Genomic DNA, 19,471 nt, shown 5'->3' on the forward strand with positions numbered 1-19,471 from the left:
CAGCCATATACTCACATCAGAGCTCAGAACAAACCCCTACCCTGAAGCCTCTCAGTCACATACCCACATTAGACTTCAGATCAGACTCCTGACCCTGCCGCCCCCTCTCTAAACCACAGTCACATCAGATAACACCCATGGCTCTGTGGCCGCCAGTCACAAGACGTCAATTGTAGACTGATCAGACAAAACCTTAAAGCCAGGTAGAAATGTGACATCTTTGGAACCAAAAAAAGTTTCACTACAGAGTAAAGAACAGTTAAAAAACAGTTGTGGTGCTAAGGTACGTGTGCGCCAGGTGGCTGAAACAGGTGCCAAGACTTGAAAAATATAACTACAGTTTAAGTCAAATGAAAGGAAAAAAAGGTGTCTCATTTCTTATATACATTTATATATTATTTAGAAAACACAAAACAAATAATACACTTTACAGGCAAAATTAATTTATATTTGTATGACGTTTCTCGTGCTTAATAAGACTTCTTTTATCAATAAAACATTTTTTACAGTCAGGACATGAAAAGGGTCTCTCTCCAGTATGTTTTCTCAGATGTTTAAGAAGACACGTGTTAGTGGTAAATCGTTTCTCACACTCAGTGCATTTAAAGGGTTTTTCACCTCGATGACTTCTCTGGTGTTTTATAAGATTCGAGTTCTGGTTAAAAGATTTCCCGCACTCTGTACACGTAAATGGTTTTTCTCCGGTGTGAATCCTTCGATGTATAATGAGATTTGCGTTTTGATTAAAACATTTGCCACACTCGGAACACACAAATGGCGTTACTCCAGTATGAATCCTTACATGTCTCCCAAGATTAGAATTACGAGTAAAACATTTGCCGCATTCAGAACATATGAAAGGTTTTTCTCCCGTATGAATTCTCTGATGTTTGATCAAGTTAGCGTTATCGGTAAAACATTTTTCGCATACTGAACACGAATATGGTTTTTCTCCTCTATGGGTTCTCAGATGCTTAACAAGATTCGAGTCACGTGTAAAACGTTTGCCGCATTCAGAACATATATACGGCTTAGAGCTGGAGTGAGTTAGTTTATGTTTCTCCAGATCTGCGCTATGGCTAAAACATATCCGGCACTCTGAACACACAAAAAGCTTTTCAGTGTGAATTCTCTGATGCTTGACAAGGTTTTTATTATCTGTAAAGCATTTCCCACACTCCGAACAAATAAACGGCTTCTCTCCTGTATGTATCCGTTGGTGCGTGATTAGTTTCACTTTATCATGGAAGAGTTTCCCACAATCAGTACAAGCGAACATCTTTTCTTTTCTGTGCATCAACTTATGTTCGACGAGGTCAGCGTGACTATTAAAGGTTTTAGCACATTTTTTACAATTAAAAGTGGCTTCTGTGGTGTGTGTTCTTTGGTGAGAGAGATAAACTGATTTGTGATGAAAGCTTTTATTGCACTCCTGGCAATAAAACGATTTTGACAGAGTATTCAAGTGGAATTCTGTGTTTTCTGTAATCTGAATAGTCACAATTTCCGTATCTGCAATATCTTGGGATTCTGACACATTCTCTTCTTTAATATTACTTGTTACTTTGCACATTGTGGCAGAATCCTCTAGAGGTTCATTTCTCGTGTTCGATTTGGATATATTGTCTTCCTGATTACTTGTATTTCCAAGGCTTTCATCAGTCTTATAACCAGGTTTCTTAAGTGGCATGGAGCTATCTGTTAGATGGAAAAGTAAATTGTTATAAACACTTTTCTGCCAAAATCTGGTCAAATGAACACGGTACTCACAAATTATATATATATATATATATATATATATATATATATATATATATATATATATATATATATATATATATATATATATATATATATATACACACACACACATACATACATATATACACACACACACACACATATATATATATATATATATATATATATATATATATATATATATATAAAATCAAAATTATTCAACCCCCATTGCAAATCAGGTTTATTGTCAAGTTGTCAACATTTACAGAGTTTCAGCTGTTTGCAATGACCAGATCAAACAAAAGTAATTGAAATAGCTCAACACAATGAATGATTCAAGTTGTTCCCCCAAATTCAATTGAAAATGCAACTTTAAATGAATTCTGCAGTCTCAAAATGATTCAACCCCCTGAATAAAATCCAACAGGGGCGGAACTACAGGGGGTGCAGAGGTCACAAATGCGACCGGGCCCCCAAGGGTGGGGGTCCAGCTTAAAAAAAAAAAAAAATATTTCAACAAAAAACATTGACCTGCCAATGCCTGCACTGATATCATGTGAGTGTGATGCTTCACTAGTGTCTCTGACTACAGGGGTTAGTGTTTCTGTTTTACCCATTGGTGTTTGTGTGTGTGTATCTATGTATGTATGTGACTGTGTGTGTATTTATGCATGTGTGTGTGTGTGTATCTATGCATGTATATGTGTATGTATATGTGTGTGTGGTTATGTGTGTATGTGACTGTGTATTTATGCATGTATGTGTATGTATGTGTGTGTGTGTATTTATATATGTGACTGTGTATTTATGCATGTACAGTGTGTGTGTGTGTGTGTGTGACTGTGTGTATTTATGCATGTATGTGTGTGTGTGTAGGTTTGTGGAACTAGCAAATTACAGACCTTGTTACTACAGCATGGTGGGGAGTAAACAGTGTCAGTCTATACAGTACGGGGGGGCTGGACCATGTCACAGACTACTGTGGTCACTTTATAAAGTACTGGGGCGGGTAGGGTCAGGTCAACCATCTCACCGACAGATTACAGACTGTGTCACTGACTCACTATATACAGTACCGGTGGGTTAAACAGTGTCACTATATACAGTAATAGGGGGTCAGACCATCTCACAGACTGTGGGCACAGGGTACCTCCTTTTGCAGACATGTAATCTGATTTACATTTTTTTTCTTTGTTAAATGTTAAAAAAAAAAGATAAGTATCAAATTCACCTTTTTTGTGTGTGGGGGGAGGGGGCACCCTTCTTAGATTCTTGCACCAGGGCCCTGTGGTTTCTAGTCACGCCTCTGACCAGGAGCGATAACACATGAAATACCTGAAATGGCTAGGGGTTTCTTGAGTGTCACATTTGACTGCATGTTAGAAATATGGCGAAGTCAAAAGAATGGTCCAAACCAGGAACAGGATACAAAAAGATAGTGAAGGCACTGACTGTTCCTAGAGACACCATTGGAAGCATAGTTTGCAAGTTCAAAGTTAAAAGGGACATTCCAGTCAAAATTTAAATGCACATTGATGAATTACATCTTTGAATAGAAACATATTTGCAATATACAGGTATTGGCAAAAATGCTTCTAGTAAAAGTTATCACTGGTTTAGTGTTAGCATTTTTCTCTGCACGTGCATGTGAGGCATAAAAAGGTAGAAAAAGGAAGTTATCAACGGTTGCAACCAGATTTCTGAGAAGGCAGGTTGAGAAAAACCCTCGACTGCAAAAGACCTGCAGCAAGACTTGGTGGCACAGTAAGGCGCATACTAAACGCAGAAGGTTTCCATGCCAGAACTACAAGACGTACACCACTACTGACGCAAAAGCACAAGAAATGTCGGCTTCAATTTGCTCAAAATTGTATAAATAAGCCACAGAAATTTTGGGATTCTGTTCTGTGGAGCTATGAAACCAAACTGGAACTTTTCGACCTGATGGATCAGCAGTGTGTCTGTAGGAAGAATGAAGCATACGTTAAAAAGACAGTTAAGCATGGGGGTGGCTCTGTGATACTCTAGGGCTGCTTTGCATCCTCTACCACTGGAAACCTGCAGCTTGTGGAAGGCAAGATGGATTCAATGAAGTATCAGGAAATCCTAGGAGAAAAAGTCATGCCATCTGTGAGGAAGTTGAAGCTTGGGCGTCATTGGATTTTCCAACAGGACAATGATCCCAAGCATACCTCAAATTCCACCAACGCTTGGTTTCAGAAGAAGTCCTGGAAGATTATACAGTGACCATCTGCCAGGGTGCCAGGAATCAGACAGAGACGAGAAGTGCAAAAATAATCACACCTTTATTAATAACAAAAAATAAAAAGTCCACAAGTCAAACAACAAGTCAGGAGTCAAAGCCAGGGCTGGTAGTCAGACGAGTCGAGTCAGGAGCCAAAGCGAGCAGTCAGACAAGCCGGAATCAGGAACAAGGAGAACAACAGAGTCAGGAACAAGCCAGGGATCAGGAACCGGAATACCTTGAATAGCCGGAATACCTTGAGACATGAATGAATCGGGCAACGAGGATCGTTGAAATTCACCATTAACGGGGATAACTGGGAGGACGGATTAATAGCACTATTACAAGCAAACTCTGCCCAAGGTAACAGTTCAGACCAATTATTGTGGTGATCTGAGACATAGCAATGGAGGAACTGTTCCAGAGCTTAATTAGGCTGTTCGGGAGCCCCATTGGATTGAGGGAAATATGCAGAGGAGAAGGAAAGCTAGATCCCCATTTGAGCACAAAAGGATCGCCAAAATCTGGAGACAAACTGGATCCCCTGGTCCGAGACTCTCTCCTTGGGTAACCCATGTAAACGGAAGACCTCCCGGGCAAAAATTGAAGCAAGCACCTGAGCGGTAGGTAGCGTCTTCAAGGGAATGCAATGTGACATTTTAGAAAAACGGTCAACCACCATAAAAATAACAGTATTGCCACTGGAAACAGGGAGCTCGACAATGAAGTCCATGGAAAGATGTGTCCAAGGACGCTCACCATTAGCAATAGGTTGAAGAAGACCCACAGGAAGACGTTGAGGAGTCTTATTCTGTGCACAAACTGAGCAGGAGGCAGCATACGCAGCAACATCAGAACGAAGACCTGGCCACCAGAATGGTCGAGTGACAGACCAAATCATTTGGTTCTTGCCCGGGTGACCTGCGGCTTTAGGATAGTGGTAAGTGTGCAAAAGTTTAGTTTGAAGATTCTCAGAAACAAAGCACTTACCACTAGGTTTCTCAGGAGGTGCATTGGTTTGTGCAGCCAGGATCTCCTCCCCCAAGGGAAAAGTCAAATTAGTACGTATGGTAGCCAAAATATGGTCAGGAAGTATAACTGGAGTAGGTACAGACTCCTCCTTGGACAGAGGCGAAAATTGTCAAGAGAGGGCATCAGCCCTAACATTCTTATTACCAGGCAGGTAGGAGATCACATAATTAACCGAGACAAAAATAGTGCCCATCTGGCCTGTCGGGCAACAAACATTTTGCTTTGGATAGATAAGTTAAATTCTTGTGGTCAATGAGACAATTTCGTAGAGAAGAAAACGCACGGATGCAAGGAACCGTCAGGCGTAGGACGTTGGGACAAGAGGGCACCTACTCCAGTCTCAGACGCATCAATCTCAAGAACGAAAGACAGGAAAGGGTTAGGATGAGCCAGAACTGGAGCGGCAGCAAAGGCAGTCTTTAAGACTATCAAAGGCCTTAATGGCAGTAGGTGACCAATGGAGGTTTGAGAAATATGAAGTGTACACCTAGCGTCTGCTGATATTGGACCCTTTAAATTTGGATGGTTGACACCTAACTGTCAAACGGTAATAGTCTAATGTAGAAAGGGTAGCCAAAGCGCCTAACCTAACGGTGGCTGGGTCTGGGTAAGTGACCAAGTGAACAACTAGTATTAAACCTTGAATGTATTCAATCCAAAAACAAATGTATCACAAATTTCTCAGGTTCACAATACATATACAGTAATTTGACAAAACATATACAGTGTGTTTTTAACAAACTAATAAAAATATATCAAATTCTGGATTCACAATACATGTACAGTGATTTAACAAAACATATACACAGTATTACCAAAACCTTATACAGCTGTGGTGTAATAAAAACATGGATCCATGCACTTAATATAAATAAATAAAATAGGATTATACAAAAGGAGGTCTCTGGATGATTTAAAATGAGATATCTTAACGGTGTAAAGACATTCCACTAGATAATAAATAATTAATTTAAAACAATGTGGTCACAAGGGTATGATATTCTTACATACGCGTGTTAAAGTAATAAATGGAAAGAAAATGGCTTTTGTTGAAAATAGTGACCAGTGTAAACAAGAGTAAAGGAGAAGTATGTCCAAGGTGTGGAGTAAAAGGTAGTAACCGATTTCTAGTGCCTTAGCAATGTGTCCGATTATGACTCAACAAAAGAACTGGATAAACTAGACCTTAGTGCTAAAACATGATATCTAATGTGTGTAAATTACAGCTAAATGTATATTGTCTTGCGGCTAAACAATGTTTGTAATACACACCAGGGCCTGGTCACAAAATATGGAGTGACCGTAAGCTCAATCGCAGTATTAAAACAAAGCAAAGTGTCTTTGAACAGTGGTAAAAAATCGTGATAAAAAAAATCAAGAATAATATTGGAACAAAAACAATAAAAATAATCTATGACCAGAAAAAACAGCTTCAATGTGGAAAATGGCAAAAAAAAGTGTCCAATGTGGAAAAAAGATAATTGCGGTGAACGTAACAGTCAGTGTTCAAAAAACATAATTTATGCTTACCTGATAAATTTATTTCTCTTGTAGTGTGTTCAGTCCACGGGTCATCCATTACTTATGGGATATATTCTCCTTCCTAACAGGAAGTTGCAAGAGGATCACCCAAGCAGAGCTGCTATATAGCTCCTCCCCTCACATGTCATATCCAGTCATTCGACCGAAACAAGACGAGAAAGGAGAAACTATAGGGTGCAGTGGTGACTGGAGTTATAATTTTAAAATTTAGAACCTGCCTGAAAAAGACAGGGAGGGCCGTGGACTGAACACACTACAAGAGAAATAAATTTATCAGGTAAGCATAAATTATGTTTTCTCTTGTTAAGTGTGTTCAGTCCACGGGTCATCCATTACTTATGGGATACCAATACCAAAGCTAAGTACACGGATGATGGGAGGGACAAGGCAGGAACATTAAACAGAAGGAACCACTGCCTGTAGAACCTTTCTCCCAAAACCAGCCTCCGAAGAAGCGAAAGTGTCAAATTTGTAAAATTTGGAAAAAGTATGAAGTGAAGACCAAGTTGCAGCCTTGCAAATCTGTTCAACAGAGGTCTCATTCTTAAAAGCCCAGGTGGAAGCCACTGCTCTGGTGGAATGAGCTGTAATTCTTTCAGGAGGCTGCTGTCCAGCAGTCTCATAGGCTAAACGTATTATGCTACGAAGCCAAAAAGAGAGAGAGGTAGCCGAAGCCTTTTGACCTCTCCTCTGTCCAGAGTAAACGACAAACAGAGAAGAAGTTTGTCTAAAATCTTTAGTTGCCTGTAAGTAGAACTTCAGAGCACGGACCACGTCTAGATTATGCAAAAGACGTTCCTTCTTTGAAGAAGGATTAGGACATAATGATGGAACAACAATCTCTTGATTGATATTCCTGTTAGAAACAACCTTAGGTAAAAACCCAGGTTTAGTACGCAGAACTACCTTGTCTGAATGAAAGATCAGATAAGGAGAATCACAATGTAAGGCAGATAACTCAGAGAATCTTCGAGCCGAGGAAATAGCCATCAAAAACAAAACTTTCCAAGATAAAAGCTTAATATCAATGGAATGAAGGGGTTCAAATGGAACACCCTGAAGAACTTTAAGAACCAAGTTTAAGCTCCACGGAGGAGCAACAGCTTTAAACACAGGCTTAATTCTAGCCAAAGCCTGACAAAAGGCCTGGACGTCTGGATGCTCTGCCAGACGTTTGTGTAAAAGAATAGACAGAGCTGAAATCTGTCCCTTTAGCGAACTAGCGGATAAACCCTTTTCTAAACCCTCTTGTAGAAAAGCTAATATCATAGGAATCCCAACCTTACTCCATGAGTAACTCTTGGATTCGCACCAATATAAATATTTACTACGCCATATCTTATGGTAAATTTTTCTTGTCACAGGTTTCCGAGCCTGTATTAATGTATCAATAACCGAATCCGAAAACCCACGCTTTGATAGAATCAAGCGTTCAATTTCCAGGCAGTAAGCCTCAGAGAAATTAGGTTTGGATGGTTGAAAGAACCCTGAATTAGAAGGTCCTGCTTCAGAGGAAGAGACCATGGTGGACAGGACGACATGTCCACTAGGTCTGCATACCAGGTCCTGCGTGGCCACGCAGGCGCTATCAGAATTACCGATGCCCTCTCCTGTTTGATCCTGTTTTGATTTCAACGGAAATGGTGGAAACACATAAGCTATGTTGAAAACCCAAGGGGCTGCTAATGCATCTACCAGCACCGCTCCCGGGTCCCTGGACCTGGATCCGTAACAAGGAAGCTTTGCGTTCTGGCGAGATGCCATGAGATCCAGATCCGGTTTGCCCCAATGACGAATCAGTTGAGCAAATACCTCCGGGTGAAGTTCCCACTCTCACGGATGAAAAGTCTGGCGAATTAGGAAATCCGCCTCCCAGTTCTCTACGCCTGGGATGTGAATCGCTGACAGGTGGCAAGAGTGAGACTCTGCCCAGCGAATTATCTTCGAGCCTTCCAACATCGCTAGGGAACTCCTGGTTCCCCCTTGATGATTGACGTAATCCACAGTCGTGATATTGTCCGACTGAAACCTGATGAACCTCAGCTTTGCTGAGGCCAAGCTAGAAGAGCATTGAATATTGCTCTTAATTCTAGAATGTTTATTGGGAGGAGTTTCTCCTCCTGAGTCCACGATCCCTGAGCCTTCAGGGAATTCCAGACTGCTCCCCAGCCTAGAAGGCTGGCATCCGTTGTTACAATCGTCCAATCTGGCCTGCGAAAGGTCATTCCTTTGGACAGATGAACCGGTGACAACCACCAGAGAAGCGAATCTCTGGTCTCCTGGTCCAGATTTAGCAAAGGGGACAGATCTGAGTAATCCCCGTTCCATTGACTGAGCATGCATAGTTGCAGCGGTCTGAGATGCAGGCGCGCAAATGGCACTATGTCCATTGCCGCGACCATTAAGCCGATTACCTCCATGCACTGAGCTACTGATGGGCTTGGAACGGAATGAAGGACACGGCAAGCATTGAGAATCTTTGATAACCTGGACTCAGTCAGGTAAATCTTCATCTCTACAGAATCTATAAGAGTCCCTAGAAAAGGAACCCTTGTGAGTGGTAACAGAGAACTCTTTTCCACGTTCACTTTCCACCCATGCGACCTCAGAAATGCTAGAACTATCTCTGTATGAGACTTTGCATTCTGAAAACTTGACGCTTGTATCAGAATGTCGTCTAGGTACGGAGCCACCGCTATGCCTCGTGGTCTTAGTACCGCCAGAAGTGAGCCCAGAACCTTCGTAAAAATTCTCGGGGCCGTGGCTAACCCGAAGGGAAGAGCCACAAACTGGTAATGCCTGTCTAGAAAGGCAAACCTCAGGTACCGATAATGATCTTTGTGAATCGGTATATGAAGGTAAGCATCCTTTAAGTCCACCGTGGTCATATATTGACCCTCTTGGATCATGGGTAGGATGGTTCGAATGGTTTCCATCTTGAACGATGGTACCCTTAGGAATTTGTTTAAGATCTTTAAGTCCAAGATTGGTCTGAAGGTTCCCTCTTTTTTGGGAACCACAAATAGATTTGAGTAAAATCCTTGTCCCTGTTCCGATCGCGGAACTGAGTGGATCACCCCCATGATTAAGAGGTCTTGTACACATTGTAGAAATGCCTCTCTCTTTACTAGGTTTGTCGATAACCTCGAAAGATGGAACCTCCCTTGTGGAGGAGAGGTTTTGAAATCCAGAAGGTATCCCTGAGATATAATCTTTAACGTCCAGGGATCCTGCACATCTCTTGCCCAAGCCTGGGCAAAGAGAGAAAGTCTGCCCCCCACTAAATCCATCTCTGGATAGGGGGCCCTGACTTCATGCTGTCTTAGGGGCGGGAGTAGGCTTTCTGGCCTGCTTGCCCTTGTTCCATGACTGGTTGCCTTTCCAACCTTGTCTGTAACAAGCAGTAGTTCCTTCCTGTTTTGGAGCGGAGGAAGTTGATGCTGCTCCTGCCTTGAAGTTACGAAAGGCACGAAAATTAAACTGTTTGGCCTTTGGTTTGGCCCTGTCCTGAGGAAGGGCGTGGCCCTTACCTCCCGTAATGTCAGCAATAATTTCCTTCAAGCCGGGCCCGAATAAGGTCTGCCCTTTGAAAGGAATGTTAAGTAGTTTAGACTTGGAAGTTACATCCGCTGACCAGGATTTAAGCCAGAGCGCTCTGCGCGCCTGTATGGCGAATCCGGAATTTTTAGCCGTAAGTTTGGTTAGATGAACTACGGCATCTGAAACAAACGCATTAGCTTGCTTAAGGGTTCTAACTTTGCTCAAGGCCTCATCCAACGGCTCTGTGCGAATCACCCCTTCCAGAGACTCAAACCAGAATGCCGCTGCAGCCGTGACAGGCGCAATGCATGCAAGAGGCTGCAATATAAAACCCTGTTGAACAAACATTTTCTTAAGATAACCCTCTAATTTTTTATCCATTGGATCTGAGAAAGCACAGCTATCCTCCACCGGGATAGTGGTACGCTTGACTAACGTAGAAACTGCTCCCTCCACCTTAGGGACCGTCTGCCATAAGTCTCGTGTGGTGGCGTCTATAGGGAACATTTTTCTAAATATCGGGGGAGGGGAAAAAAGGCACACGGGTCTATCCCACTCCTTACTTATAATTTCTGTAAGTCTTTTTGGTATAGGAAAAACGTCAGTACACACCGGTACCGCATAGTATCTATCCAACCTACACAATTTCTCTGGAATTGCCACCGTGTCGCAATCATTCAGAGCCGCTAATACCTCCCCTAGTAACACACGGAGGTTCTCAAGCTTAAATTTAAAATTTGAAATTTCTGAATCCGGTCTCCCCGGATCAGAACCGTCACCGACAGAATGAAGCTCACCGTCCTCATGTTCTGCAAATTGTGACGCAGTATCAGACATGGCTCTCGTGTCATCAGCGCGCTCTGTCCTTAACCCAGAGCTATCGCGTTTGCCCCTTAATTCGGGCATATTATATAATACTTCTTTCATAACATTAGCCATATCATGTAAAGTGATTTGTAAGGGCCTATATGTACTAGGTGTCTCAATCCTACGCATCTCCCGAGCGGGAGACGCAGGTACTGACACGTGAGGAGAGTTAGGCGGCATAACTTCCCCCTCGTTGTCTGGTTATAGCTTCTTTATCGGTACAGATTGACTTTTATTCAAAGCAATATCAATACAATTGGTACACATCGTTCTATTGGGCTCCACATTGGCTTTTGAACATGATGAACAAACAGTTTCCTCTGAATCAGACATGTTTAAAACAGACTTAGCAATGAAACTAACAAGCTTGGAAATCACTTTCAATAAGTTTACAAGCAATATAAAAAACGCTGCAGCGCTTCAAAAATACAGATATAATTAAACAATTCTTAACAAGAAGTGTATTATTAGCAGAGGATTGCACCCATTAGCAAAAGGATGATTAACCCCTCAATACCCAAAACGGATAAAACAGATATCAATTAAAATTTTAACGCTTTTAATCACAGTCAGCACACTGTCACAGATCTGCTGTGACTGATTACCTCCCTCACAAATGAAATTTGCAGACCCCTGAGCTCTCTAGAGACGTCCTGGATCAAGGAGGAAGAAGCAGAAAGACTGTGCAATAATTTTAACTGCGCAACAAGGCGCTAAAACAAGGGCCCTCCCACTCCAATCACAACAGTGGGAGCCCTGATATAACGGTTTCCATGCAGAAAAATATGTTAGCCATGTGGAAAAAAATCATGCCCAAAGCGATTTATCACCAAAGTACCTCACAAAAACGAATAACATGCCAGTAAACGTTTTATTAAAAAACAACATTTTTCAATGTCATGCAAAGCTATCACTAAGCCTGCTACCAGTCGCTACCACTGCAGAGAAGGCTTAAGTATTATTTCAGCGTTAACAGTATTTTCTCAGTCAAATTCTAGTCCCTAGAATATAACTCGACTGCTCATACATTTATCAGCCTGATACCAGTTGCTACTACTGCATTTAAGGCTGTACTTACATCATATGGTAACAGCAGTATTTTCTTAGTCAATTCCATTCCCAGAAAATAAAGCACTGCACATACCTCATTTGCGGAGGACCCCGCATGCTATTCCCAGTTTCTGAAGTTACCCCACTCCTCAGAATGTCGAGAACAGCCAGTGGATCTTAGTTACGCCTGCTAAGATCATAGATAAAAAACGCAGGCAGTTTCTTCTTCCAAATACTGCCTGAGATAGAAAAACAGCACACTCCGGTGCCATTTAAAATAACAAACTTTTGATTGAAGAATAGTTAAGTAAAAACTCCAGCTCCTCTCGCGACCTCCTTCTTTGTTGAGGGTTGCAAGAGAATGACTGGATATGACATGTGAGGGGAGGAGCTATATAGCAGCTCTGCTTGGGTGATCCTCTTGCAACTTCCTGTTGGGAAGGAGAATATATCCCATAAGTAATGGATGACCCGTGGACTGAACACACTTAACAAGAGAAATGGTGTTTGCAAACTCTAGTGTGATGCAAAAGTAGACTCCGTGGAATGTAGACCAATGTGTCCAATAATAAATAAGGTCTAAAATGGGATGTCAGTTACTAGTAGGCTTCCCGGGGGGTATATAAAAAAATAGTAAATTTCTCAAAGTATAGTGAAGTGGTAGACTCCACTGTGGGAAGATTGGATATTCAAAAGAACTCCCCCAGTAAGTGAATAATTGATCTTTCTGTAAAAGAAAGAAACAATAGTGTAGAACGTTTAAAGTAAAAAAAACAATAATGAAAATGTGCTTACCAGTGGTCGACGCGTTTCTGCCTCTCAAAGGCCTTTATCAAGACCTTTTAAACCAAACCACTTACAGAGCGGTATAGCTACAAACCGGAAGTAACTTTTTCGGTACTTCCGGTCTAATTACGTTATTATTTTGATATCATATTCTATTTATACATAATAAAATATTATTTAAATATGTATTAAGTTGTTCACTTTTTGGTCTTATATTTAGATGTTAAAATAAAGGCCCAGCCACTTTCCTGTACTGATGTCATGTCCACACTTATTCGTAGCCAATGTAAATTTTTCTTTGTATTGCACAGCTCTTATGTCTGTACTCCGTTTCCAAATAGGCTGTTTATTAGCAGCTAAATATGTGATAGTTTTTCAATCACTCATGTCCGAAGGGGAAAATTTGGATGCTGACTTTCGGCTTACCCTATTGGACATGACGTCATGTTCAGTGTCAGGTGTGGTTCCAATTCAGTGCGCTATACATTGGTTCATACGCACACACCCATACCAACATTCTCATAGGGTTCCGTTTGTTTATTTGTTTAGCTGGTATAATAATCCTCAACTACATTTTCAGAAGTTAAGAGTTATTGAGAATTTGGGAATAATACGTGGGGAGCAGACTCCTACTTAGTTTTATAAACAACAACAGTCATATTGTGAGTTGTTATGTTGTTGACTATAACACTCACAATATGACTGTTGTCAGACACATTATCGCTAAGGCACTAGAAATCGGTTACTACCTTTTACTCCACACCTTGGACATACTTCTCCTTTACTCTTGTTTACACTGGTCACCATTTTCAACATGTCATTTTTTTTCCATTTATTACTTTAACACGCATATGTAAGACTATCATACCCTTGTGACCACATTGTTTTAAATTAATTATTATCTCACCGTTAAGATATCTTATTTTAAATAATCTAGAGATCCTTTTGTATAATCCTATTTAACTTATTTATATTAAGTGCATGGATCCATGTTTTATTACACCACAGCTGTATAAGGTTTTGGTAATACTGTATATGTTTTGTTAAATCACTCTACATGTATTGTGAATCCAGAATTTATGATACATTTTTATTACTTTGTTAAAAACACACTGTATATGTTTTGTCAAATTACTGTATATGTATTGTGAACATGAGAAATTTGTGATACATTTTTATTTGGATTAAATATATTCAAGGTTTAATACTAGTTGTTCACTTGGTCACTTACCCAGACCCAGCAACCGTTAGGTTAGACTCTTTGGCTTCCCTTTCTATATGTGATAGGTTTGACCAAGGAAGAAAAGTTTTAAAAAAAACTTTCTATAGTAATTGGCGAAGCCCAAAAAACGTTGAATAGACCGAAGACCAACTAGGCGAGGCCACTGCAGACAACTTGTCAGGATCCATGGAGAACCCTGCAACGGAGATAACATAACCTAGGAAGGTTACTTGAGTCTGATGGAACTCACATTTCTCGAGTTTACAAAACAGGCCGTTCTTGCGTAGTCTCTGAAGAACCCGTGTAACATCAGAACGATGAGCCTCAAGTATGGGTGAGTGTATGAAGATGTCGTCCAAGTACACCACAACACACTGTTGCAACATATCTCGTAGGACATCATTAATCAATTCCTGGAAAACAGCAGAAGCATTACATAGGCCAAAGGGCATTACAAGATATTCATAATGCCCGCTCCTGGTTTTAAATGCTGTTTTCCATTCGTGGCCCTCCTTGATCCTAACGAGATTATACGCTCCTCTCAAATCAAGTTTAGAAAAGACCATAGCTCCCTTGAGGCGGTCAAAGAGTTCCGTAATGAGAGGAATAGGGTAAGCATTCTTAATGGTAAGACGATTAAAACCCCAATAATCGATGCATGGTCTTAACTCGCCACCCTTTTTCTTCACAAAGAAGAAGCCAGCCCCTGCAGGAGAGTAGGATTTGCGGATTATCCCCCGCGACAGAGCATCGGCAACATACTCCTCCATAGCACAATTCTCCACAACAGACAGAGGGTAAACCCGGCCCCGATGAGGAATGGCTCCAGGTTGCAGGTCTATGGCACAATCGTAAGACCGGTGAGGAGGCAATGTACCAGCACGCACCTTGTCAAAAGCGTCTAGGAACTCTCGGTACTCCTCTGGCAATTGAGATACCGAAGAAGTGCACAAGACTTAAACTGGTTTCTGAAGACAAGTGGAAATACATTGTGGAGACCATGACAAAATTTCGGACCTGCACCAATCGAGACTGGGATTGTGCTTTTGGTACAAAAGCACTGTCAATGAAATAGCCCGCAGCACCGGAGTCAACAAGAGCCTGAGTGACTATGGAGGAGTCCACCCAGGAAAGGAAAACCGTGACCAAAGGTTTCTCCTTTAGCGGTTCCGGGAATGAGGATAAACCACCCAAAGTCTGCCCCCAACAGGACCTTAGGTGCAAGCGTTTCCCGGCTGTGTAGGACAAGACTTTAAAAGGTGGCTCTGAAACCAAAAATAGAGGCAGAGCCCCTCCCTCCTCCTAAAGGCCCTCTCTGCCGCAGAGAGACACGTGAATCCCAACTGCATCAGCTCAGCAGTACCTGGTGACTCGTGACCAGGAGGCATGGGAGGAGAGGGAGGCATGGGTGGGAACGAACACGTAGGAGACAACGGAACGGGAGGCTTCCGTAAGCCCTCCTTGAAAGAGGGCCTCTCTCTGAGTCTGATGTCAATTAGGATCAAAAAAGACACCAATGCCTCGAGATCCTCTGGTAGCAACTTCGTCTTTAATCGCATCAGAGAACCCATGAAAGAATGCGGCAACAAGGGCTTCATTATTCCAACCTACCTCTGCGGCAAGCGTACGGAACTCAATGGCATACTGAGCAACAGATCTTGTACCTTACTGAATGGACATGAGTTGTTTAGCAGCAGAGGAGGAGCGAGCCGGAACTTCAAATACACTTTGAAAGGAGGCCACAAATTCTGGGTAATTTGAAATCACAGGTTTATTAGTCTCCCACAAGGGATTAGCCCAGGCAAGAGCTGTGTCAGGGAGTAACGAGATGAGAAATCCCACCTTACCTCAGGCGTTTCCCTCTGACAGAGCTAACATCTCAAAGTAAATGCCCACCTGGTTCAAAAACCCTCTGCACTGAATAGGATCGCCTCCATATCGCTGAGGTTTTTTTGAACTGGGTGGAATGCTGGCTTAAGGACAGAAAACAAAGTGTCTTAGTAAATGGAGTTCATTCAGCAGAGGGGGCTGTTACTAGTGGTGTTCCTCAGGGGTCAGTTCTGGGGCCTGTTTTGTTTAACATATTTATCTGCGATATCAGCAAAGGGCTACAGGGGAAAGTATGTCTCTTTGCAGATGATACAAAAATTTGCAACAGAGTGGATGTTCCAGGGGGGGTAGACAAAATGAGAAGTGATACACAACAATTGGAGGATTGGACAAACGACTGGGATCTAAAGTTTAACACAGCAAAGTGTAAAATAATGCATTTAGGGAAGAAAAATCCAAATGTTAATTACAGACTCAATGACACTTTACTGACTGTTACAGATGAGGAACAGGACTTGGGAATTATTATTTCAGATGATTTAAAACTTAGTAAACAATGTAGTAATGCAGCGAGTAAGGCTAGCAGAATGCTTGGATGTATTGGTAGAGGTATTTGCAGCAGAAATAGTTCTTATGCCACTTTATAGATCATTAGTTAGGCCTCATCTTGAGTATTGTGTGCAGTTCTGGAGGCCATATCTTCAGAAGGATATTAACAAACTTGAATCTGTGCAAAGGAGGGCTACCAAAATGGTACATGGTCTAAAAAATAAAAGTTACCAAGATAGGCTCAATGACCTAAATATGTATAGCTTAGAGGAGAGAAGGGAAAGAGGTAATATGATAGCAACTTTCAAGTACATTAAAGGGTTTAGTAAAACTGAGGCTGTGGGTATTTTACATAAAATGGAAAATTCAAGAACAAGGGGTCATGAGCTCAAGCTAAAGGGTAGTAGATTCAGGAGTAATTTGAGGAAGCACTTCTTTACAGAAAGAGTGATTGATTTATGGAATAAACTTCCTCAAGAGCTAGTAGCAACAAACACTGTGGGGGACTTTAAAAATGCATGGGACAAGCATAAGGCTATCCTACGAACTAGATAAGTTTATACTGTTAGGTAAGGTCGGGCAGACTTGCTGGGCCTATGGCTCTTATCTGCCGTCAATATCTATGTTTCTATGAGGTAGAGGTGCAGAATGGGACATGCTCCTGGTAGGACTAGGTGCAGCAGCGGAAACAGGAGCAGCCATAACTTGTGGGACACTTTGGTCCAAATGTGCAGTGCGAGTCAGCAGGGTTTGCAGGGCTAGTGCAAATTGATCCAAGCAGTGATCCTGTTCATCCATCCTGGAAATGATGGTAGGTAAAGGTGGATTATTAGCACCATCAGGATTCATGGCCCTTGCGTAATGTCAGGGTGCCAGGAATCAGACAGACGAGAAGTGCAAAAATAATCACACCTTTATTAATAACAAAAAATAAAAAGTCCACAAGTCAAACAACAAGTCAGGAGTCAAAGCCAGGGCTGGTAGTCAGACGAGCCGAGTCAGGAGCCAAAGCGAGCAGTCAGACAAGCCGGAAATTTAACCATTAACGGGGATAACTGGGAGAACGGATTAATAGCACTATTACAAGCAAACTCTGCCCAAGGTAACAGTTCAGACCAATTATTGTGGTGATCTGAGACATAGCAATATATATATATATATATATACATAAAAAGTCCACAAGTCAAACAACAAGCCAGGAGTCAAAGCCAGAGCTGGTAGTCAGACGAGCCGAGTCAGGAGCCAAAGCGAGTAGTCAGACGAGCCGGAATCAGGAACAAGGAGAACAGCAGAGTCAGGAACAAGCCAGGGATCAGGAACCAGGAGGGACGTCAGACAGCCAGGTAATACACAGGAACTCTCACAAACAGGTCTGAGACAACGCAATGGCAATGCATACTGAAAGAGGCCCTTTAAATAATAAGTGATGACATCACAATACTGAGACTGCAACCCTGCCTCACATGGATGATGTACACCAGTCTGGCCATAAGAGGGCATGCAGGAAACAAGCAGCATTCCACAGTATGCACCAGTCAGCTAGAGAGGTGAGTAAAATTGCTTCCAGCAGCACATGGCAAACCAATCAGGGAAAAAACCCTGATACCATCACAGTCACCTGACTTGAACTTCATAGAAAATCTCTGGTGGGATTTGAAGGTGGTGGCAGGAAACCCAAGAATATAACTGAAATGGAGGCCATTGCTCATGAGGAATGGGCTAGGATTACTCAGGAACGCTGCCAGAAGCTGGTGTCTGGCTTTGTATCTCAGTTGCAGCAGCTCATAACAGCAAAGGGTGGTCTGCTAAGTACTAAAGATGCTTGCCATGAAGGGGTTGAATCATTTTGAGACTGCAGAATTCTTTACAAGTTGCATTTTCAGTTGAATTTGGGGAAACCACTTGAAGTATTTGTTGTGTTGAGCTTTTTCCAATTGCTTTTGTTTGATTTGTTCATTGCAAACAGCTGAAAGTCTGTAAATTTTAACAAACCTAATTTGCAATGGGGGTTGAATAATTTTGAGTACAAGTATGTGTGTTTGTGTGTATAAATATATGTGTGTGTTTGTATGTATATATATATATATATATATATATATATATAGATTAAAAGAAGGAATGTTGTGGCTCCTGAGCAGTGAACAAGTGCCAGGCGGCACGAAACATGTCTGCTGCAAGCTGACCCAGCTATCTCCATTTGACTGTCTGCTACAGGAGCTGCTATACAAGTACTGATAGTGCATATCTGTTTTTATTGTGGATTGCTTCAATAAAGTTTAGTTTTATGGATACTCTGGAGCCACGACATTCCTTCTTTTAATCTACATGCATTTACAGCGTTTAGGACGATAACGCTGAGTTGTGGCAAGTGTTACCATAACTACAGACGGGTGACGTCATCCAACACTCCATAGTGCCGCGAAAACCGGAAGTGGGTAAGGCAGAGCGCTACGCTCAAATCTGTGTACTGGTATATATATATATGTGTGTGTGTATAAATGTATGTATGTGTGTATAAATATATATATATATATATATGTACAGTGGTGAAAAAAAGTATTTGGTCAGCCACCAATTGTGCAAGTTCTCCCACTTAAGAAGATGAGAGAGGCCTGTAATTTTCACCATAGGTTTACATCAACTATGAGAGACAAAATGTGGAAACAAATCCAGACAATCACATTGTCTGATTTGTAAAGAATGTATTTGCAAATTATGGTGGAAAATAAGTATTTGGTCACCTACAAACAAGCAAGATTTCTGGCTCTCACATACCTGTATCTTCTTCTTTAAGAGGCTCCTCTGTCCTCCACTCATTACCTGTATTAATGTCACCTGTTTGAACTTGTTATCAGTATAAAAGACACCTGTCCACAACCTCAAACAGTCACACTCCAAACTCCACTATGGTGAAGACCAAAGAGCTGTGACCTAGTGAATGACCTGCAGAGAGCTGGACCAACGTAACAAAGACTACCATCAGTAACACACTACGCTGCCAGGGACTCAGATCCTGCAGTGCCAGACGTGCCCCCCTGCTTAAGCCAGTACATGTCCGGGCCCGT

General features: G+C 41.7%; 1 protein-coding gene across 1 annotated transcript in view; it reads right to left on the bottom strand.

Annotated features, from left to right (window-relative positions):
- Positions 1–371: 371 nt before the first annotated feature.
- Positions 372–19,471, bottom strand: part of LOC128665767 (zinc finger protein 501) — a 72,493-nt gene continuing 53,393 nt past the window's right edge. The window contains exon 3 of the mRNA XM_053719961.1: positions 372–1,698. Within this exon, the coding sequence (XP_053575936.1) occupies positions 440–1,698 (1,259 nt within the window). The 3' untranslated portion in view covers positions 372–439. The remainder of the gene's footprint in view (positions 1,699–19,471) is intronic.

Source organism: Bombina bombina, chromosome 7, assembly GCF_027579735.1.
Source record: "Bombina bombina isolate aBomBom1 chromosome 7, aBomBom1.pri, whole genome shotgun sequence".
NCBI classification, from domain to species: domain Eukaryota; kingdom Metazoa; phylum Chordata; class Amphibia; order Anura; family Bombinatoridae; genus Bombina; species Bombina bombina.